The 23,732-nt window shown below is 44.4% G+C and overlaps 1 protein-coding gene across 2 annotated transcripts; it reads left to right on the top strand.

Moving 5' to 3' along the window:
- Positions 1-1,494: 1,494 nt before the first annotated feature.
- On the top strand, positions 1,495-21,849 carry LOC130919889 (uncharacterized). 2 transcript variants are annotated; one of them, XM_057842514.1, is made up of 4 exons: positions 1,495-1,513; positions 1,846-2,023; positions 2,089-2,109; positions 20,471-21,849. In XM_057842514.1, exons 2-4 carry the CDS (start codon positions 1,908-1,910, stop codon positions 21,825-21,827), a joined length of 1,494 nt encoding a protein of 497 aa, XP_057698497.1. In that variant the 5' UTR covers positions 1,495-1,513; positions 1,846-1,907; the 3' UTR covers positions 21,828-21,849. The 2 variants fall into 2 exon arrangements, with proteins under 2 accessions (XP_057698497.1, XP_057698495.1); XM_057842512.1 differs by having other exon boundaries at positions 2,089-2,105.
- Positions 21,850-23,732: the final 1,883 nt, after the last annotated feature.

The raw sequence follows: 23,732 nt of genomic DNA on the forward strand, positions 1-23,732 counted from the left end.
ATATGGACGTAAAACAGTCTCGATTCTTTGTTAAAAGAGCAAAGAACCAGGCAATTAGCATTTATTTTACATAAATATGTCGAATGTGCTGCTAGTCTTTAAGCCACTGTGGGGCCGCCTCATCACCACAAAGAGCTTTTTACGTTGAAAATTCTTGTCACGAGGGTGGAACACACGGCTGGATTCATATGCAAGAGACGACAAAAAAAATTCAGTTTGCAATGACTGTTTTATTTCACTGGCATTTAACACCAGCCAGCTTCAAAGTCCAAAAGAAATCAAAGTATCAACAGAAGATCTTCGGCACCAGGGGTGAAAGTAGAACGCACAGGATCGGCTTTGATCCCGAAAATATGGCGGCAACTGTCAAAACCCAATGTTTAAAAAAAAAAAACTGCCATGCTGCCACACACGTATCTCCAAATAGAACAATCTACTAATGTAAGATTTACATACACAAGTGTTAACAATACAAGCCGAATAAAGAGCTTGCTTAGCTTCATCCGTTTCCACTGATTTTTATTATTCATTTATTCTACGTAGTTCTCCCCAGCGCCTCTCTCTATCTGACAAGGCGCATTGCCTGTAGCCCTTTTCACACATATTACCAGGGAATTTCCCGTATAAGGTAACGCAGGATTTACTCTCGTCATTGCTTTCATGCATGAAAAGATTCCGAGAATGAAGCCGGTTGGACGCTTTCACAGACTTGTCCTGCGTTGCCCACTGGCACTCTCTGTGCGTGGAAGGCTGCTGGGCGATTTTATAACCCGGACATTACGTCATTTTTGGTCAGCATTGTCACAATGTTGGTCAAATCCTGTCGTGTTTTGTTCCGGAGGGAGCGTTCCCCGATGTGTAACTGCAACCAATTTAAGGTCATCAAGAGGTAAGATCGGGCCTAAAAAAATCCAGCCCAACCCGATCCGACCCGGGTCCGCTAGTATTAAAGCAGACACTGTATTTTCATCTGTATGATTTTGACAAAGATCAGATCACAATTGATAGTGATTTTATGCAGAAATGTGAGAAATTCCAAAAGGTTCAGATACGTTTTCATACCACTGTAACTTCTGTGCCCCATCACGCCCTGAATGATTTAATGTATAAATTATGTGATTATGACAAAAACTGTAAAATAAGTAGCATTTTGAAATTTCACTTTTATTAAAAGGAAGGAAAAAAAAAAAAAAACGTATTTGGGCGAACCGTCACTTTTGGGGTATCAAATGTAAGAGAGCCCATCTTGCATGAGAATTGCGTTGTTTTTGTGTATCATCATTGAAAAAAAAGAGGAATATTATAGATCATAGCTTTTGCATTACATGAAAAGCTACCGTCAATGAATGAATATGTATGATTATATAAAATCTACAACTTGTATTGGAGTTGTAACCATTTTAAGGCAGTCATTTGTTTGCACTTCCTCTTGGATGACACAAGATATGATAATGCGCTCATGTTCCTTATTTGACTTTATTTCCCCTCGCACGCGACGTCTTCATTTTGCCAGGTAAGATTCTTTTTTTTTTTTTTTTTCCTTTTCAAAAATAAAAAATAATTATTATTTGCTAATTGTTCCCTCACATTTTATTAGACGTGATTTTTCATTCATCTGCTGATTTCAAGCTACACCAACTAAATCAATTTTGACTGCTACTGATTATGATAGACGTCCACTACATTCCAAACTGGGAGTTGAAATAAAGTGGACGTCCATTGTCGTCAATAGGTGTTTTCAATATCAATTTCCCTCTTTCACGAACTACCACACATACTCTGTGACCTGAGTTGGCGGTGAATAAATTAAGCCAATGATAACTTTTGAATCCATGTCCATTGTAGTGTACCTGAAAGTGTTCAAACTTGAACCTCCAATTCTGGAATGACCTAGTGTATGGGTGTAGATGGCGAAAATGCATGGGCGTCTGCTGGCGTTGCTGTTGGTCATCACGGTGACAGCGACGACCGCGGCCATCAATCAGAACCAATTAGCCACGCTGGTGAACGGAATTCTCCGCAAGTACGTTCGACGAGATTTGTGTTAGACTTTGTCGGTGGTTTGACCTCCATGTTTTGTCCCCTCAGGTTCGACGTTCAAAACCGTACGTAAGTAGAAGAAGACTTTCATCTTTCAAAGCATGTTTTCTCAATTCCATGAATAATAAGGACGTATATTGTTGTTGATGGCAGGTAATGAGTTAAATACTGTACTATGTATGTATGTATGTATACTGAAATAGATGTTTTTATTCATTGTAATTTTTGAGTTTATGAACATTTTATTCAGTCATAAATGCATTTATCCATAAAAAGTATATTCAAAATTAATAGAATAATGATTAGTAATTCAATCTAGACTTCCCCTTGTTTTTTAAAGTGCTGTGACAGCATAAAAAAAATCTGAATCTGAATTAGAATCATATTTTGAGACGATTCGACTATATAGAACAATTTGGCAAAGCGCAGACGATGAGAAATTAGTCTTTGAATCTGCCGTTTAGCCCCTGCCTGTCATTATAACGCTCTAGCGTCCACAGCTGTAGGATGAGGTCGGCAGGGTCACGATTTCACCTGATTTAGAATTCAGCCCATTGAAGGGGAATTATTCAGAACGAGGAAAATGCAACGAAGACAACAGCAAAATGTCATTGTTTCAACCTCTCTACTCCAATATTTTTACAGGATATTCTTTTTATCTAAGTATTTTTCCCCAATTGCTAAATAAATTGTATGTTTATGACAAATAACAGTCTTGTGCTAAATGGAATATGAAATATTAAAAATGCATTTATTCAATAGGCTACGACACGGAAAATTCACTCTATCATGGTCAAAACTGTCGATTTTTTGAACCTCCCGAACGATATTTTATGCCACCGGAGTTAGTTCGGCTTTTGTCATTTACTTGCCCTGGCTGGCTTCGGAGAGCGTAAACAAACCAGGAGGCGTGACAGCTAGCCGACATGCTAACCTGAACCGAGTGGCGTTTCAAAGTCTTATTCTCGCCCTTCGAAGCAAAAAAATCACACAAAACTACCCTGGATCATGTCACACGGCGGCAGGGTTGTCGATTGTTTTTGCCGCCCGGCAACCCCACATGGTGTCCACAGATAAATAGAATGAGCTGACGTTAGCGCCATTATGTTCATAGGTAGCAGTTTAGTGTAATGTTACACTCTCTCCTACTCAGTGTTGTCAGTAACGCGTTAGTTAGTAATGCTAAAATCAAAGGTTCCCAGTACGTGTTTCCATGACAACCTCTTAGCTATATCCTGTTTTGGTCTCACATCACGTGTTGTGGGACTGAGGCAGGTGGACATTCGCGCCAACTGTTGAGACGTTGCGAGAGAATGTTGATCTGTGGATATCCATGAATAAAGGTGAGTATTTTTCCTTCATTCTGGTGGGTATCAGCAAAAGGTTGGACCCCCTACATGCGTGGCCGTTTCGTAGCTTTGCCGTAGCAACGACGGGCAGTCATCGCTCCAAGTTGGCAAGCTTTGTTTACATCATATGCGTGTTGCACATTTATGCCATGAGGTGATGTGTTCGTTTAGCATCTGTGGAATGTGTTGTTAGTCCGATTGAGTGTAAAGTGCTTAGTTGCCACCACGTTTTGTGGCCAAATTGACCGCGTGTGTGTTGAGAGGAGTACTTCCGGGTTTTTAATGTGCACGGCTGCACGCGCATCTGCGCTCGCCACCACCTTTGTGTTTATTGCACTGTACAATCCACTTGTGTGTTGTTGATTATTGTGCCGTCAGTTTGCATTGTTTTACATTGGCACTGATATGCATTTAACCATAACCCGAAATTCAGAAGTTTTGACATTAGGCTTAATCTTAGAGTTAGCCGGGTTTAATTGGTCGGTGGAGTTTATTTCAACAGTTTGTCCAAGCAGTTTGTCAGATATTTGTTAGTTTCAGGGCTCCAGGGTGGCTAAGCTAGCGCGAAATTCTAAAATTCCCCTTTAAATTCAATCATCGGAAAGTCAATTACATGTGATGACATTTTTCTGTTGTCATTCTTATGTTTAGGCGGCAAAGGGAGAAAAATGGATAAAAAGTAACTGATAGATTACTTTTAAAGTAACGTAGTTACTTTGATAATGAAGTAATCAGTAAAGTAACTAGATTACTTTTTTGAGGCGTAATCAGTAATCAGATTACTTTTTCAAGTAATCTGTGAAAACACTGGTCCTACTACATGTGTATCAGGGCCTTAGAAAGAGGGTTACGATACTCCCATCGGGATCCATTATACGATTTTACTTCCGGGTACTTCCGGGTTATAGAGCCTCGGGTCGTTCCAAACATGGCTTCGACGAGGGAGGACTGCATTCATACGAATGGCTGGCTATAAAGTATATTCAGAGGTAAGTTGATGAAAAAACAGATCCCTTTTGAATTTTCAACAGTCTGTATTCTATCAGAGGCGCTTTATGATGCATATGTTGAGCTTTATTTGTATGTGCGTGGCGTAATTATACATATATTTTATCTTAGTTGACGAGCGATTTTCTCCTTTTTAAGCTGAGTCTGCTAACTAGGAATGTATCGCCAGGGATAACGAGAATTACTTCTGTAACTAAGGTTCTATGAATTCCGGATGACCGCCAGAGGGCGGTGCTTAGCACCTGGATATCTACATGTGCGCAGCACAAAGGTCGAGAATAAAATACCAACAAAGTCACGCCATTGGACGTGACCTGGGTGACGTCAGAGGTCGATAAGAGCCCTGCTCACCCAGCACTAGTTCCTTTTCGGAATGTTCTCGCAGGGAGTCTGAGTGACAGGCAGCTCTGGCGGTCATCCGGAATTCATGGAACCTTAGTTACAGAAGTAACTCTCGTTCTATTTCATTCCTTCTGACTGCCAGAGGGCGGTGCTTAGCACCGGGATGACTTAATACCAACATTGTCACGAAGACACCACACACACCGAGGATCAGTCTCGGTGAGAGGAAGCCGACAGCACTACAGAAGCCACCGGGTGAGGAGCTGCCACATTCACTCTGTAGAAGCGGGCAAACGTACAAGACGATGCCCACGTTGCTGCGGAACAGATGTCATTCAGTGGAACACCTCTCAGTGCCGCCCAGGAAGTTGCCATCTTCCTTGTGGAATGGCACGTGACTTTAGGAGGCTGAAGACCTTTGGATTCATAGGCCTGAAGAATAGCTTCGACAACCCAATGTGACAAGCGTTGCTTCGAGACTGTGCAGCCTTTATTTTTGTCACCAAAACATACGAAAAGAGCATCCGTTTTACGAGTGCTTGCAGTCACGCTAATATAGTGCTACAGCATACGAACAGGACATAGTAAACTTTGCAAATGTCCATCAGGTCCACTCACATCGTTAAACACAGCCAGGGTAACTGGCTGGTTAATGCGAAAGGCTGAAAGTCTCTTCGGTAGAAAACTCGGATTGGGCCATAATGTAACCCCAGAACCGTCAGGATTCCACCTTAATCAGTTCGGAGAAATCGATAAAGCATGTAATTCACTCACTCGCTTTGCTGAAGTAATTGCGAGGAGGAACGCAGTTTTCACGTTGACCCACTTAAGGTCAGCCCCATTCAAAGGCTCAAAAGGGGTTGAACACAAACCCTCCAGGACTAATGGAAGGTCCCACGTGGGGACGCGTGGTAATCTTGGAGGCTGTTGACGAAGGGCACCCTTCAAAAACCGACACACCAGGTAATGTGAGCGCACTGATCGGCCATCCACCAAAACATGGTGGGTGGATATCGCAGCCACGTACACTTTTAAGGTTGATACAGAAAGTCCCTTATCAAGAAGTTCTTGTAAATAGCTGAGTAATATTGGCACAAAGCAGCGCACAGGATCCACATTGTGATCCTCACACCATTTATTGAACAGTTTCCACCTGTTACTGTAAAGTGCCCTCGTGGATGTTGCACGAGCATCAAGTACAGTTTGTACAACCGCCTCTGTACAGGACTCTAACAGAGAGTCCGGCCCTTCAGAGGCCACAGGTACAGGTGAAGACGTTCCAGGTGGGGGTGCCAGATGCTCCCCTCCAACTGGGACAACAGGTCCATTCTCTGGGGTAGAGGTCAAGGATCTCCATTGAGATGTTTGAGAAACAACGGGAACCACATTCCTCCTGGCCAGAACGGAGCGACCAACAACACCCTGTGATTGCTCTGGCTGATGCTGTGCAGAGTCACCATTAAGAGAGGAAGAGGCGGAAACGCATATAGGAGACAGTCTGGCCATGAGTGTGCTAGGGCATCCTGACCTAGTGGACTGTTCGGTTCCGCAAGGGAAAACCACAGTTGACAATGAGTGGTTGCTTCTGAAGCAAAGAGGTCCACCTCTGCAACACCGAACCTCCCCAATATCTCCTGAACCACAGCAGGGTTCAACCTCCACTCCCCAGGCGGTGGTTTCTGCCTGGAGAGTAAGTCTGCGGCACAGTTCTGCATCCCCGGAAGATGGACTGCTCTGAGACTCAGAAGGTGTGGAAAAGCCCACAGGATAAGCTTTTGAGCCTCCGCCAGTGAGAGAGGAGATCTGGTCCCCCCTTGGTGGTTTATATGGTAGACAGTGGACGTATTGTCCAACCGAACCAGAACATGCTTTCCACTCAGCGCAGGGAGAAAATGCTTGAGACCGAGTCGAACAGCACGAAGCTCCAATACATTTATGTGACAAAGTCTCTCCAGTGGGGACCAAACACCCCTGATCATCCTGTGGTTCCACACTGCACCCCAGCCTGAAAGTGACGCATCCGTTACAACCACTTCTCGGCGCGAGGGAAGAGAACCTAACGTGACCCCTATGCATATGAACTGCCTGTCCATCCAGGGCCTTAGAAGACGATGACAACGCCCTGAGAGAGTCACAAGTCTGCGTTGATGTCGTTGGGGATCCAATCCCAAACCGTTCATCCAAATCTGTAACGGGCGCAAAAATAAAAGCCCCAATGGCACCACAATTGATAGTGCAGTCAGTTTCCCCAACAACTGGAGGACGGTCCCGTATGACAGGCTCGCACTGTGTCTGACACGCGTGACCGTTCGGAGAACGTCGTCCACTCTTTGTGGCGACGGAGAGGCGGTCATTGTTAAGGAGTTTAAGCTCATGCCGATGAAAATCACATGTTGGCTGGGAATCAAATGACTTTTCGAAAGGTTTACCTCGAGACCTAGTTGCTTCATATGGTCCAACAGCAGCGTGGTGTGGCTGAGAGCTTGTTCCCGAGTCTGTGAACACACAAGCCAATCGTCTTAGTAAGGAAGAATTCTGAGGCCACGGCTCTGTAGGGGGGCCAGCGCCGCAGCCATGCATCTTGTAAATGTCCGGGGAGCAAGAGAGAGGCCGAATGGCAGCACTCTGTATTGGTATGCTTTTCCTTCGAAGGCAAAGCGAAGGAAAGGCCTGTGGTGTGGTACCACTGGTACGTGAAAATAGGCGTCCTTTAAATCCACACTTGTAAACCAGTCTCCTTGAGTGATTGATTGTAGAACGTCCGTCGTGCGAAGCATGTGAAATTTTAGACACTTGAGGTAACAATTTAGTGATCTCAGGTCGAGGATAGGGCGAAATCCGCCGTCCTTCTTCTGAACAAGAAAATAAATTGAATAAAACCCTTTCAACAGGTTTGAACTGGGAACCAACTCTATAGCTTCCTTCTGTAAGAGTTCTACGATCTCTTTTCTGAGGGCCATACGCTTCCCTGGATCTGACACAACTGTTGTCTTCACCCCATTGAACTTTGGGGGACGATGCTTGAACTGAATAGTGTAACCTCTGAACAGAGTTGAAATGACCCATGGGTCTGGAACAAGGGCCACCCAGCGTCTGAGATGGTGTTTGGTAAAACGGCTGAGGCCCTGGCAATGGTCGTCAAACTCTACCGTTCCTGCCCCTACTAGCGGTAGAGGGCTTGGAGGGGCGAGTGTGTTGAAGTCTGTGAAATCGGTCGGCTCTTGGGGGTCTTCCTGCCGGCTCCCGAAAAACAGGCCATTGAGAGGAATGTCCATCCGCAGAAACTGGACGTGCAGTTCTCGGCGCAGGTGGAGCCCTGGTTGCAGAGTGATAGGTAGGAGCACGTCTGTGGGGGGGCCTGGTAGCTCGTTGCAGGTCAACAAACTGTTGCCGGGACCTGTTGGCTTCCACAGCTCTCTCAAGGGTTTGGTGGGCTGCTGGGCCAAACACTTGACCCAGAACAACAGGTAGAGTGCGAAGTGCACCCCTACATGACTCAGTCAGAGGAGACTGTGCCAACCATACTTGGCGTCTGGTCACAGTAAGTGTCGACATGAGTCTGCCAAGTTCTCTGGACATATATGCGAACGTCTGGAGGGAAGCATCGCTCAGGTTCTGTAAACTTTCATTGACACCTGCAACCCTCAATGACTGTGAAAGGGCCAGGGAAAGGTGGGAAAATGTATTACCCAAGCGGCCAATCCGAGCCGCAACATCATAGGCCTTGGTAAGGAGATCATCAGTCACCCGGCACTGTGGGCGCGGGCATCGTGCCTCTGCGCGGGCAGCATCTGCTGGGTCCACTATCAGGCTCGCGACAATGCTGTCCACCGACGGCATTTTGTTTAACCTATAATGAGCCGCATCATGCATAGAGCTGAGTGCCCTACAGTCTTGGGACAAGTGGGTGGACGACTTAGGATCTGTCCAGCAAAGCTGAAGCTCTTTGATATAGGGTTGCGATGCTGGCACACAGAATTGTGGTTTTTGAGCGGTCTTAAAGAAGGCACTAGAAACCGAATACTCAGCTGGTAGTGTGTCAATACCCAGTTGTGAATGGCCTAATTGGACAGTTTGCTTTAAAGCAAGACTTCACTGAACTGATAAACAAAGTCGGAACTTTAAATACTGAGGTGTTTTTCAGTGGACCCATACCCGTGCCCAGGCTGGGGGATGAAAGTTTCAGCAGAGTGATGATGCTCAACAAATGGCTCAAAGCAACATGTGCTGGACAATCGATGTACTTCATTGACAATTTCAACATATTTTCTGGGCGCAGGCATCTCTTTAAGAACGATGGCCTTCACCTAAATAAGTCAGGAGTGTGGTTACTAAGCAGCAGCATGTTTTATCTCTTGAGGCACAGACAGTCTGCTTATCTTGAGGAAAGGAGGCAAGCTGTCCCAAAACATCGGATAAACATGGAGGCTGGGATGAGTGCTGAATCAGACAGTGTGCACGCAGGATCAACGTCTCCTCCAAAAATGGAGCCGATAGTCGCTGAAGGGGAAGTGACTAAGCCAGCCCTGCCAGGCTGTGACCAACCGTCCTCTGCTGAGGCTCCACTGCCTCAACGGGAGAAGACCCTGGTAGCAGGTGATCGACCCCCTTCAGACGAGACTCAAGAACTGGCTCCATCAGCTCAACAGTATGAAAACGACCCGACCGTGCAATCCTCTGCTGTCGAGGCTCCATCCAGCCCCAAATCCTCGCACTCCAAGACGCCACCACGCCGCCGACTCCAGGCTAAGGCCCCATTCAGCCCCAAATCCTCACACTCCAAGACGCCACCACGCTGCCGACTCCAGGATAAGGCCCCATCCAGCCCCAAATCCTCACACTCCAAGACGCCACCACGCCGCCAACTCCAGGATAAGGCCCCATCCAGCACCAAATCCTCACACTCCAAGACGCCACCACTCCGCCGACTCAGTCAGGCTAAGGCCTCATCAAGGCCTAAATCCCCACAGTCCCGGAAGCCACCCCTCCGACGACTTAGTTTGGATGGAATAATGAGTCAACCTGGTCGGGACTCCATGGATCTAAATAGCAAGGTTAACCAGTCTCTTGATCTCCTCAAGTTCATGTCTTCGCTTCCACCCTGTACCTGTCACACCCGACAGGTACCAGGGGAAGATGGCAACAAACCAACCAGCCCCCCCCTGGAATTCTCTCGGGGCAAAGCCAAAGCGCTACAACTCTGGAACAACACGGTATTATCCTTCTATGGAGGAAGCCATGTTTGCGACACCAATATGATATGCACCGGGTCCAGGCTGTGACAACATTACAAAGACTGTTCTGTCCCAGCAAAAGCCGGGGCCCTATGGAGTACAGTCTGTATGCTCAACAATCCCAGTGGTGATAAACAACAAAAAAAGGGCTAGATTGGTGAGAAATAAAAAATGTTCAATCAACTCTGCCAACCTGTTAAGCATAGTATGTCGTTCCCAAAACTCACCAGTGAATCCAGTCTGGCATCTCCAATTGGCTCTGCTAAATATCAGATCTTTAGCTAGCAAATCTTTCTTAATTAATGATTTTATCAGCAAACATAACCTTGACATGATGTTCCTAACAGAAACTTGGTTAGATAAAGATAAGAGCTCTACAGTTCTGATTGAGGCAACCCCCACAAACTTCAATTTCTTTAGTGCGCCAAGAACCCATAAGAAAGGAGGTGGGGTTGCCAGTCTGATCAGGGACAGTTTTCAACGCACGAATATTTCATGTGGTCAGTTTGATTCCTTTGAATATATTGTCATTCAGCTAAAAAGCCCTTGCAGAGCTGCCTTGGTAACAATTTACAGACCACCAAAGTATAACACAATGTTTTTTGATGAGTTTACCAAAATACTGTCTTCTGTCTGCATGGACTTTGATTGTGTTGTTTTAGTGGGTGACTTTAACATTCACGTTGATAATCCTGAAGAAGGATGTGCTAGAGAGCTTTTAAATATTTTGGATACAATTGGTTTATCTCAGCATGTCAGAGTTCCAACACATAACTGAGGGCACATACTGGACTTAATAATATCCAAAGGTCTTAACATCTCTGAGGTCACAGTGAATGATGTTGCTCTGTCTGATCACTACTGCATTATGTTTAAAATGACCACCCCTGTCTATCCTCTGAAAAGGGAAACACAGGTGATTAGGAAGCGTTACATAAGTGATAACACTTGTGCGTTATTCACACAGGCCTATGCCTCACCATTTACCCCTACAATAGCTCCAGTGGAAGAACTTGTAAATAGTTTCAGTTCTAGTGTGATGGCCGTAATTGACACAATTGCCCCGATTAAGACAAAAACTTTGTCAAGAAAGAAGAGGTCACCCTGAAGAAATGCCATACTAGCTATAAAACAAAAGCAAGTTTGTAGACGAGCAGAACGCAGATGGCGAAAAAACAAACTCCTAGTCTTTTATGATATCTACAAAGAGAGTCTTCGCAAATACAACCAGGAACTGAAAAATGCTAGACAGTCATATTTTTCAGAGATCATTAGTAGAAACACCAACAACACTCGCACACTATTTTCTGTTGTGGACAAACTGACAAACCCACAAGCATCAATACCTCAGGAATTGGCATCTGAGGTGTCCTGTAATAATTTCGCAGCATTCTTTACACACAAAGTACTAAAGATTAGACAGACTGTGTGCAACTCCAGATTAACAAATGTTACACTAAATGCCTCCCAAAATGTCCCCCACGTCAATCTTAGACAGTTTAGCCTCTTGGACTATGCCACTTTAACAGAAATTGTGTCAAAATTAAAGCCCACAACATGCTGCCTTGACATCCTTCCTTCAAACTTTTTCAAAACTGTTTTTCATTGCATAGCCCCGGACATACTTCAGATTATAAATACTTCTCTCCAAACAGGAGAGTTTCCTCAGACTTTGAAAACTGCAGTAATAAAACCTCTCCTAAAAAAAACCTAATCTGGATGCCTCAACCATTAGTAATTACAGGCCAATATCAAATCTGACATTCCTGGGGAAAATTATCGAAAGGGTTGTGTTCGAACAGATCCAGACTTTTATGATGCAAAACAATCTTTTTAACTCATTTCAGTCTGGATTTCGGCCACAACACAGCACCGAGACCGTGCTTATCAAAGTCCTAAATGATATTCGTTGGAATACCGATGCAGGCAAATCATCTGTTCTGCTACTATTGGATCTCAGCGCCGCATTTGACACGGTTGATCACAACATACTACTCAGCAGATTGGAACAGTGTGTAGGGCTTACTGACACTATTCTTCAGTGGTTCACATCCTATTTACATGATAGGGATTTCTTTGTGTCAATCGGAAACTATCAGTCAGAACGAACCAAATTCACGTGTGGAGTCCCTCAAGGGTCAATTCTTGGACCACTCTTATTTAACATTTATATGCTTCCGTTAGCTCAGATAATGGAACAGTATGACATCTCCTATCACGCCTATGCAGATGACACACAACTGTACATTTCTGTGTCCCCACATGATTATAGTCCCTTAGTCTCCCTGAGTAAATGCATTCATCAAATCAATGAAAGGATGTGCCAGAATTTTCTCCAGTTAAATGTGGAGAAGACAGAGGTGATCATTTCTGGGCCAAAAAAGAAAAGGTCAAAGATAAGCAGCCAACTTAGCACAATGTCACTTACAGCTACAAATCAAGTCAGAAATCTCGGCGTAATTATTGACTCAGACCTAAAATTTGATAGCCATCTAAAGTCCGTCACTAAATCCGCTTATTACCACCTAAAAAATATAACCAGAATTAAAGGGCTTTTGACACATCAAGACATGGAAAAACTTATGCATGCATTCATTTTCAGCAGATTGGACTATTGCAACGGTATATTTACAGGTCTTGATAAAAAATCAGTCAGGAAGCTGCAGCTAGTAAAGAATGCTGCAGCCAGAGTCCTCACAAATACAAGGAAGCTGGACCACATTACACCGGTTTTGAAATCACTACACTGGCTTCCAGTGAGTCAAAGGATAGACTACAAAATACTACTACTCGTCTACAAAACACTTAATGGCCTTGGACCAAATTACATGCTTGACTTGTTAGATTCCTATGAGATATCTAGACCCCTAAGGTCGTCTGGAACCGGTCTTCTGCATGTTCCAAGAACAAGATCCAAGCAGGGCGAGGCAGCATTTAGTTACTATGCTCCTCACCTCTGGAACAAGTTACCCGAACCTCTGAAGTATGCTCAAACTGTTAGCTCTTTTAAATCAGGGCTAAAAACGCTTTTGTTTAGCACTGCATATCCATAACTGTCTATATATTTCAATCTACCTGCTTTCTATTCCTCTTGTGCTTATCTCCATTGCTGATTTCAATTATTATTAGGAGTAGTAGTTTTTGTTTTATTTTTTATTTTTGTTTTATTTGTATTTATTTATTTTTATTCTGTGATTAAGTGCGATCTTTTGTCTTGGTTTTTACGTTGCATTGATTTAAATGTGATTTTTATGATCTTCATGTGATGTAAAGCACTTTGAATTTCCTCGTGTTGAATTGTGCTATATAAATAAATTTGCCTTGCCTTGCCTTGCCTTGCCTATGAAAGACAAACCAGGACTAGATTCTGGGGGTAGGGACTCGGAAGTGTCAGAGTCCACTACCGAGGCGCATGGAGATGGCCCGATGTCAAGGTCTCCAGCATAGGGTATATCTCCGGTCCTAAACAGCGAGTCACTTGCTGCTATGGACACAACGTCCTCTTCCAGGTGGCCAACTACACTGCAGTGCTCCTGCTCAGGCACGCTATCAATGACACCTGTGTTTGCACACATATCCCCCTGGCTGTAAATTCAGGAGTAATGATTTAATCTGAGCGAACTCAGAGGCCAAAGTGTCAGCCTTAGCAGATAGCATGTGGTCGGTATCACAAGCCTTCTTTGATGAGGTGGCCTCAACTTGCTGCTTCTTATGGCGCTTGGTCGTCTTTTTTTGGGCTCGACGCCAATGCACCGTGAGAAATTTCATTTTCCACCACAGCCAGTCTAGCAGACCTTTCTGACAACGGAATGCAGACACAGTTAAGACAAGCTTCCTCGGTGAGCGCCTTTCTTAAATGCCCAACGCCTAAACACGACGGGCATAAAGTGTGTCTGTCTTCTGGGCTCAGGTGGGCTAAACAGCGAGCACACGCGTTCACGAGTGGACCCAACATGCCTACACACAGTGCGAGCCCTACTCACGAACTCCGGAGCGGGTCAGCAAAGCACGAGGCTCCCAGAGCGAATAACACTCGAGGACCAATCAACAGTAATGAGGCTCGAAGCAAACAAGCCACTCGGTTACAGCTGGAGGAGGCGCGGAGCGAAAATACACTCACACACTCCCGTTGTATAAATGCAAAGAGCGAGTAAAACACTCCTGTTGTATAAATGCAAAGAGTGAGTAAAACACTCACGGCACAACAAACAAAAACGGCGCGGAGCGGGAAACACTCACAGCCTAATTAATAACCCGGTTCGGAAGAAACCGCCGCGGCGACACATTAGCCAGTGCGGGACCGCAGGATTGGTGAAAATAGCCGCGGTGCTACAGTAGCGTATCAGAGCTAAATATACTCACAACAATACAATCCATAGTGTCCGGAGCGGAAAACACTCACGGAAAATATGCAACTGAAGATCATCCAGAACGTGAAGAAATCGATAGTCCAGCCGCAGCTCGCAGCCTCTGGAGGACGTAATCTACGTAGCTCCAACCAAGCTGGTTTCGAGGCTTCAGGCGAGCGCGGTATAAACACGGTAATACGACCTTCGCCGATGCGAGAATGTAGAAAAGGAACTAGTGCTGGGTGAGCGGGGCTCTTATCGACCTCTGACGTCACCCAGGTCACGTCCAATGGCGTGACTTTGTTGGTATTTTATTCTCGACCTTTGGGCTGCGCACACGTAGATATCCAGGTGCTAAGCACCGCCCTCTGGCAGTCAGAGGGAATGAAATAGAAACTCATTGTCCCTACCTTTTTTAAATTGTTAACTCTTTCAGAGGCCCTTTGTGACGTACACAGTCATTTGTATTTGTGAGTTTTGGTAGACGACCGGCTTTCACGTGCTAATTAGCTTGATTTTGTAAGCTTTGAAGTAAGGGATCCCCCTCATGAAAGAGTACCAGGTCAATGCATGACAACCTGTATTCTTTACACCAAAATGTTTGACATTATTATATTTTAAAGATGTGTATAGATTGAAAAGTGATGTCAACAAATAATAGACACAAATTTATAATAAAAAACTAAATTGATGTATATCATTTTTATAGGTTACATTTTCATGATCCACATCATGCTGTCGATCTACGTTCCTACCCTCACCTATGGTCACGAGCTGTGGGTCGTGACCAAAAGAACAAGATCCCGGATACAAACGGCCGAAATGAGTTTCCTCCGCAGGGTGTCCGGGCGCTCCCTTACAGAGGGTGAGAAGCTCGGTCATCCGAGAGGGACTCGGCGTTGAGCCGCTACTCCTCCGCATTGAGAGGAGACAGCTGAGGTGGCTCAGGCATCTGGTTCGGATGGCTCCTGGACGCCTCCCGGAGAGGTGTTCCGGGCATGTCATACCGGTGGGAGGCCCTGGGGACGACCCAGGACACGCTGGAGAGACTATGTCTCTCGGCTGGCCTGGGAAAACAATGGGATCCCGCTGGAGGAGCTAGATGAAGTGGATGGGGAGAGGGAAGTCTGAGCTTCCCTGTTAAAGCTGCTGCCCCCGCGATTCAACCCCAGAGCAAGCGGAAGATGATGGATGGATGGATGGATGGATGGATGGATGGATGGATGGATGGATGGATGGATGGATGGATGGATGGATGGATGGATGGATGGATGGATGGATGGATGGATGGATGGATGGATGGATGGATGGATGGATGGATGGACATCATGCTGCTGGTGGTGCCTGCTGATGGTGATTGCTGGCGGTGTGTACTAAGCCCATTTTTAAATAGCAACAAACAAAAAAATGACTTTTTTTTCTTCATGTTTTGACAACTGACCATTGCCATCCATTTTTTCTGCTGCTCTTGGTCCTTGGGGAAACCATGCTGCACAACCAAACGTCACAGGCCACTGATCTATAAAATGTTAGGTTTAAACAATGAACCATGACACCAATTTCACCAATTTTACAATAACTTTTGTGATTTTCTGTAAGTTGTTATTGTTATACATTACACCATGTTGAGGAAAATCATAAAATGTTGTTCCTGTCTTGTAATCATTTTGTGTTGCTTGGGTCCAAATGAAAAATGCCTCTAAAGAGGTACGGGTTTGGTTTTGCTAAAATTACAGGTTGTATTCAAAATTTAGGTGTTATGCAGGAAATATTTGTTAAATGTCATTCGTTTGTGTTTCAGGTTAAGCTAAGTCTATAAAATAAAAAGGAAAATGTGCACACACACACACATATATATATATATATATATATATACATATATATATATATATGTAAGCATTAGAAAGTGCAACAGGAAAGAAAAGTGGAAAATAGAATTTAAAAGTTGTGACCACAAACCCAAACTTTTGGGGAAACAAAAGTGTTTTTATATGTCAATGCGACAAAACAAAGTTGGAACTACCACTTAGAACTGAAATTTAGACATTCTCTGGAAAAAGAGTATTCTAGTTTTGAAAAAAAGAAAAACCTAAATCATTTTGCATTTCAATGTAAAAGTCGATTTCCCGTGCTCATGCTAACAGAAACATGATACGTTGACTTCACAACATGCATGGAAAAGTTCCATTCTGCGTTAGTTTACATAGTTTTCAGTTGTCGCCTGACCACTCCAAATGTAAAACTAGCACTTACATATATGCCATAATGCATTGACATAATCAAAGAAGTACTTGGATAAGTGATTTTATCCATTTTTCCCATAAATGTCGCAATTACCGCTGTCAGTTCCATTGCAAACCACGACAGCGCTGCTTTTGCTTGGAACTACTCACGCCCTACATGAACCACGTGACCACCCGCGGCGAGAACAAAGAGTGTCGTAACTCTCTTTATACGGCTCTGATGTGTATATATGGCGAAAAACACTTGGCTGAAAAAGCCGTTTCTGCTCTTGCACCCCTCTTTAAAATAAACTGCTGTATTTTAATCCAAAAGATCTGTTGTGTTTGAAAGAACAATATGTCTATATGCTGTCATAGCAGTTTCATGGTGCATTATGCCCCCGGATTTTTTAAAAAATGTCTATCATTTTTAGCATAGAATCATTAATTGATGTTTAATTTTTAGTTAAAAAAAAAAAAAAACGACTTAAAAAACAAATTATTCATGCGCATATTTTAGACTTTTAAACAAATTTTGTCACACTGAACAAAATAGTGTCCGTAGATACAGTGGGGCAAATAAGTATTTAGTCAACCACTAATTGTGCAAGTTCTCCCACTTGAAAATATTAGAGAGGCCTGTGATTGTCAACATGGGTAAACCTCAACCATGAGAAACAGAATGTGAAAAAAAACAAAACAACAGAAACTCACATCGTTTGATTTTTAAAGAATTTATTTGCAAATCATGGTGGAAAATAAGTATTTGGTCTATACCAAAAGTTGATCTCAATACTTTGTTATGTACCCTTTGTTGGCAATAACGGAAGCCAAACGTTTTCTGTAACTCTTCACAACCTGTTGCTGGTATTTTGGCCCATTCCTCCATGCAGATCTCCCCTAGAACAGTGATATTTTGGGGCTGTCGTTGGGCAACCCGGACTTTCAACTCCCTCCTCACCCCGTGGCGTCAAAATGATAACAAGAACGGGGAGCAAAAATCCCAGAACCACACGGGGGGACCTAGTGAATGACCTACAGAGAGCTGGGACCACAGTAACAAAGACTATTATCAGTAACACAATGCGCCGCCAGGGACTCAAATCCTGCACTGATCGCTTGGTGCCCAGATTTCTTGTCGAATTACAGCAGTCCATCTCGCTCTCCTCTTCGGGTCTCTCAGAATACGGTAGAACTTCAAGTCTCTCCGTCTATCTTCTCTGTTACTGCAACCAACCGCCACACACTTCTTCGCCATTTTGATTATTAATGTTAACGAGCAGAAAAACACGTCGTAATAGGAGGCATGTACGTAGCGGTAATGTGTAAACACGACGAGCTGACGGACAATATGGCTGCTCCAGTCAGGGGGCGGAGTTGTGACGTCATGTGATTGGGGTCTATAGACAAGTTTCCTGAGCGAAATACGGGCGCCGCCATCTTGGAAAATGTCTGCTTCACACTTCCGGTCCGGTCGAGTAGCAGTGTATTAGCAGTGTATTGACGACGATAAAACTACGTAATCAAGCCAGAGAAACCCATGGAATCTTCAAAAATGGATTCAGCACGACCTAGATGACACGTAGATGAGATTGGATGGGAGTTCGTGTCACTTCGTTGATCATTCGTGGACAAAATTATTAACAACGGTCAGCCTGTGTTAACGTGAGGAATGGATTGATACTACGGCCATTAGTGACCAAAATGTGGTGAAATTACAAGTTATATTACATTTGCCGACTGCAGAAGGGCTGACATGGATTGTTTTGTTACAAGGAAATGCTACAAGGTTATGTACATATGATGTAAACACAAATAGTATGTCATTCTTTTTTTTATTGCAGGCATTGATCGCAATAAAACATTTAGACATGATTCAATTTCTTGTTTTATTTAAAACGATTGGTGCACTCCAAAACAGGTCAATAAATCCCATTTATAAAAGTATTGCAAAAATAGCATACGAGAATGTGATATCAGACCGCAGAGCTCCGGAGCCTCGTGAACAAATAGCGACATCACGGAGGCCCTCGGCGGAATTTAGATGTGCTTTTTTCCCGTCCTCGGTAATTCCAGCTCCAATAGCATATTTTTAAAGATGCTACCGTTCGTAGTTGGATCACGGCGATCTCGGCGAACCACCGTCTGTCACAATTCCTGCCTCTCTCGGCCTCTCCCGGGAGTCGAGCTGTCATCATCATTGTGGAACGCAAACGATATATGTTCGATATATGTCCATCAACGTACAAGTCAAGTTGTCTTCTCTTTTATAACAGCATTTCCCAGCTGTAAACAAACGAATAAAAACTTGTAACACTTGGATTTATGCGGTGCATTCAAACGCGATTAGCAACAGGCGGCTAGCCTAAAAATGATAAAACTTCGTAATTACAATCATCATCGTAATATCAATAGCAAAGGCAACAAGTCGTTTCACGCGCCAGATTTTAGGTTTCGTATTTTTAGAGCACATTACCTTCCATAACAGCGGGGACATGACTGCAGGAGCTGTCAGTTTTGTACATCTCCTTCCCTCCCACCTGTATGACGAGTACGAGCACCCATGGTTTGGAAATCGACATGGTACGAAGCATGGAGGCCTTGGCTTGGTTCTCCACCCGCCTACATCAAAATAACATTCCCGGGATCTTGTATAAAGACCTTCCAACTTCGATTCCACCGCCATTGACTTCAACGGTAAACAGGCGGAAACGGAAAAGGAAGGAAGACCGGAAGTACCTCGGAAACTTGTCTATACACAGGCGACAATCTAGTCCACCAATTGGATGACGCGCTGGCACACCGGGTGCACCAATAAGAACCTCGCGTTGATGTGTCAATCACGGTGCTGCCGCCAGACCACGGTGACGCTACAATACTCTGACAGAATAGTCAACGACGTCATGCATTAAGAGAGACAATAGCTAATTAATATGCCACCCTGTGGTCTGGGGTGTGAATTGCAACCTGTCAAAATGACGGACGGACTTCAGTTTTTTCCGTCACCGTTTTAAAAAACCGGTCAACCACGGAAAATATTCGGTTAATGCGACCCCTGCTTTATGCATATGGAGCCTTTTATTCTCATTATCTCACATTCAAATTCTTTAATCATAATTGAAAGCTATTTTAAAAGCCCACTGCAAAAATTAAAATATTATGGAATTGGAATTTAGCCCCTTAAATTCCCCTGAAAATGGTTTTTGTTTGCACTGATTAAAATCAAGCCATCTCAACAAATGTATGCAGTAAAGTTATCTTTAACTATACAGCTAACTCCCCGTTTAGCCATGTTTATTTACAAAATAAAACATATGGCTAAATTAAATCTACATTTCATTTACTCACCAATTTCACATTTCCCCCGATATTTTAGATGATAAATAATCGATCCAAACAAAGAAAAATTGGAAAAAAAGAAAAGTTTAAAAGGGTAAATATTTGAAAAAGAAAATCTCGACCACTACATTTGTCTGTGACTTCTGCATCGTGACCTTTGTTATATTACCGTGTTTCACCCATAAAATCCCCACAAAGTCCGGCTGTGGCTATTCACAGCTTTGTCTTGATTTGTCTTGAGTTTTTTGATCGAAACAAGGTAAGTAGGCGATAATATTTCATTAGAATCATGGTGCCTTTAATGATGCTCTCTCATGCTCTCACCTCGAGTTAGGGTTTAGGGTTTTTTTTTTTTAAATGCCCTCCTTTTCCAAAATTTTCTTCCCCCAAAAGATTTTGAGCTTTCCAATGATGTATCACACATGCAATTAGGACCATTTTGAAATATGGCCAAATTGGGCGTCTCAGAGCGGAACTTTCAAGTCACTTGTTGAATTGGTTCTCTCATTCAGAGGCGGGTCAGTGTTTTGTTGCACATTTTTTGTGGCCACGCTCATAACATTCAATGTGTGTGTTTCGTCTTTCAGAAAGCTGCCCATGTTCAGTCTGGCTGTGAGCATCCCGTATAACAAAAATCTAGGGAAGTACGATCTCAATCATGTGAATTTGGACCAGAAAGTGAGGAATGCCATCCTGCATTGCGAAGTCTACTCGAACAGAAATGTAGTGGCCGCCACTGTTCTGAAGTGGCCCGACGTGCTGGAAAATTGTCCCAATGCAGTGGTACCATGGGTAGATGATAAGAAAAACTTCAAGGAAAAACCAATAACGTGGCTAGATGTGAACAAAACAAACAATCAGGCCATTAAAAACCACCGAGCAGATCATGCTGAGTACCGGGTTCTGAAGGCGTTTCAACACTGGTCTAAAAATAAGGACAAGTCGGGTTTGTTACTACTCTACGTGTACGCGTCACCGTGCACAGACCAATGCACTGCCGAAGGCAACGAGCGGAGCATCCTAAAATTGGTGGAGGGCATCAAGCAATGGAAGGAGCACGCTGTCGTCTTCTCTAAAGTTTTTGAACCCAAGAATTCCAAATTCAACTCTGTATCTGTTGGCAAAAGGAAGGATGCCCTTTTCCGTCTGGGGAGTCATATGGTTCAAAATGGCCTCGAAAAGATCTTCCGATGTGACAAAGTCAAAACCTACATGGTGTGTGACAGCTGTTCCACTGAGGATGATGTCACACCTCGTTGTTATGAGAACTCAAACCATCAGATTGGTGACCTCAACTGCCTACCAAGTGGAGGTGAAGGACAAAAGCGAAGAAAAAGAAGCCTCGGGAAGCATCGTGGGGAGTATGACGCGTGTGATGTCCCCTCACGACGAGTACCCCGGATCAAAGGCGTGATGACTAATGAAAACACTGATTACAGTGATGATGAAGCATCGAGCAGAGTTCTGGCCCCAAGTCCACCAACATGGGGCATGGGTCGTGAAAGAGGGCTAAGCAAACGGCAGAAAGGAGGAAAGGGAGGGACCGGGAGAGAGCAGGAGGGCCAGCAGGAGAATGAGCAAGGCAAGGAACAACGCAGGAAGGTCGCCAAAACTCAGGGCCAGGGCAAGGCAAGACGCGGGAAGGTCGCCAAAACTCAAGGCCAGAGCAAGCCACAACGCAGGACGGTCACCAAAACTCAGGGCAGCCCTCGCAGGCAGGCTGGCCAACCCCGCGGATGGGGTGGCGCTTCTAACAAGTCGGGTGCCAAACCCCACGAGCAGATTAATACAGCTCACACCTCCCACAGGTCAGGCGCCAGCCCTGTCCCTCGCCGACAGGGCAGCGCCCCCCACAGGGGGGCCAGCAAACCAGTCCGCTCAAGTCATAAGCGGGGAGCAACCCGTGGACGAGGTCGTTCAAGTCGTAGGCCGGGAAGGGGTTAATAATGTGTGAGCAATTTGTATCAACTCTCCTTAGCTTCTGCTTGCTAAAAGGTAGCTAACTTTGCCATTGTAACAAACATTAAAACTTTCAGAAGTCCTGGTGCATTCCTGTACTATTTATTTTTATTCACCATATTTTCACAGAAAATTTAACAAGTAATGATTATCTAACATTATGGTACATTGTTTCACATTGTTATTTAAAGTTAAAATATTTTAAGACAATATGTAAGATATGTGGAAAATTCATTTAAAATATACAATTCATGTTTTTATCATGATACCAAATACAGTATTTAATATTATTTTTAACATTATGGTTTATGACATTATGTCATACAGTGATCCCTCGTTCACGGTTAATGGGGACCAGAACACGCCACGGTAAGTGAAAAACCGCAAAGTAGCGCCCTTTTGTGTTCAATGCATTAAACCTTTTTTTTTTCCCCAAAGTATAATTAAAATAAATAGTATATACATTTTAATAAATGGTTTTTAGGCACTTGTAATGTAATAATTATGATCAGTTTTAAACATGTTATTGTCCCAAATTATTTTCAAACAATAAAGTAGAAAGATGCTTGTCTTTATTAAATGATTCATTGAGTAAGTACACTCAAATCCGCTTAAGCTGCTCACTTACACACAATTAGTTCCCAAAAGCAACTGTTTAACAAGTTAAACCATGACTCACGTATGTGGCGCTTTGAAGCTTCGGCTTCCAAGCAACTGGTAAGATCAAACATTAAACGTCTGTCAATCATCGTAAGCCACTCCAGTGCACTGCCTGACCAAGAAAAACGGCAGTAGGGAGAGTGAGCCTACGTGATCGGCTCGGGATGGCTCATCTGTACTGATTTATTGATAAAAAAATCTGCAGTGGACTGAGGGCGCGAAGTTCGAAGCACGAAGTAGCGAGAGATCACTGTGTTGTGGCAAAGTTGGAAAAGTCGATGTGGACCAAAGTGCGACCAGGAGGCGGAATTGGAGTGAAGGGTTTTTATTGAACAATGGCTATGGCTGTGGCTGAGGCTTAGGTTCAGGCTGTGGCTGTGAGGGCTTGGAGAGGGTGGGTGTCCTGATGGCAAGAAACAAGATTAGTCAATAGTTCAATGAACGATCATCAAAAAACTACAGGAGTAGTTGGTCGATGTACCAGTGGAGACTGACGGAATCATCTGGCACCTGCTTGCTGCCCAGGCCGCGCCTTATAAGCAGTGTTGATTGTGATTAGCTGCAGGTGCACTCCCAGGTCTGCCACACCCAGCCTGCCAAGGTTGAACTCATGCCACATAAAAACAGGAAGTGTAACAATAAAAGCCAGTCGAGGGGAGTGTGGGCTAGGACCACCACAGTACCCCCCCTCAACGGACGCTACCGGGCGGCCTGCCCGGCTTCCCAGGGTTAGCAGCATAGAAGTCCCGCAAGAGGGACGGGTCTCTTCAGGTCCATAGCCCACCCAGTCAACCAGAAACTGGAATCCACGGCCGCGAGGCCGAACATCCAGAATCTTCGAGACTGCAAACGCGGGATGGCCGTCGATGAGAAGGGGTGGGGGAGGGGTAACAGCCGGAGGGGAGAGGTCACTTGAAGAAACAGGCTTGAGCAGGGAAACATGAAAGGTGGGGTGCACGTTCATGGATGCTGGGAGGTCCAACCGAACAGCGGAAGGGTTAATGATTTTCGTGATCTTGTAAGGACCCACGAACCGGGGGGCTAATTTGCGCGACTCCACCTGCAGGGGAAGGTCCCGGGCAGACAACCAGACCTCTTGTCCCACCTTGTATTCAGGGGCTGGTAAACAGATCGGCCAGCTTCTTGTTTTTCTCAGCGGTGCGAGTGAGGGCAGCCCTTACGGTCCTCCAGACGTCCCTAATCCTGCTGACGTGGTCCTTCACGGCAGGG

Source organism: Corythoichthys intestinalis, chromosome 8 (assembly GCF_030265065.1).
Source record: "Corythoichthys intestinalis isolate RoL2023-P3 chromosome 8, ASM3026506v1, whole genome shotgun sequence".
In the NCBI taxonomy this organism is placed as follows: domain Eukaryota; kingdom Metazoa; phylum Chordata; class Actinopteri; order Syngnathiformes; family Syngnathidae; genus Corythoichthys; species Corythoichthys intestinalis.

Coding starts and splice junctions, on each gene's coding strand:
- LOC130919889 (XM_057842512.1), top strand. CDS start 1,898: ATGGGTGTAGATGGCGAAAATGCATGGGCGTCTGCTGGCGTTGCTGTT.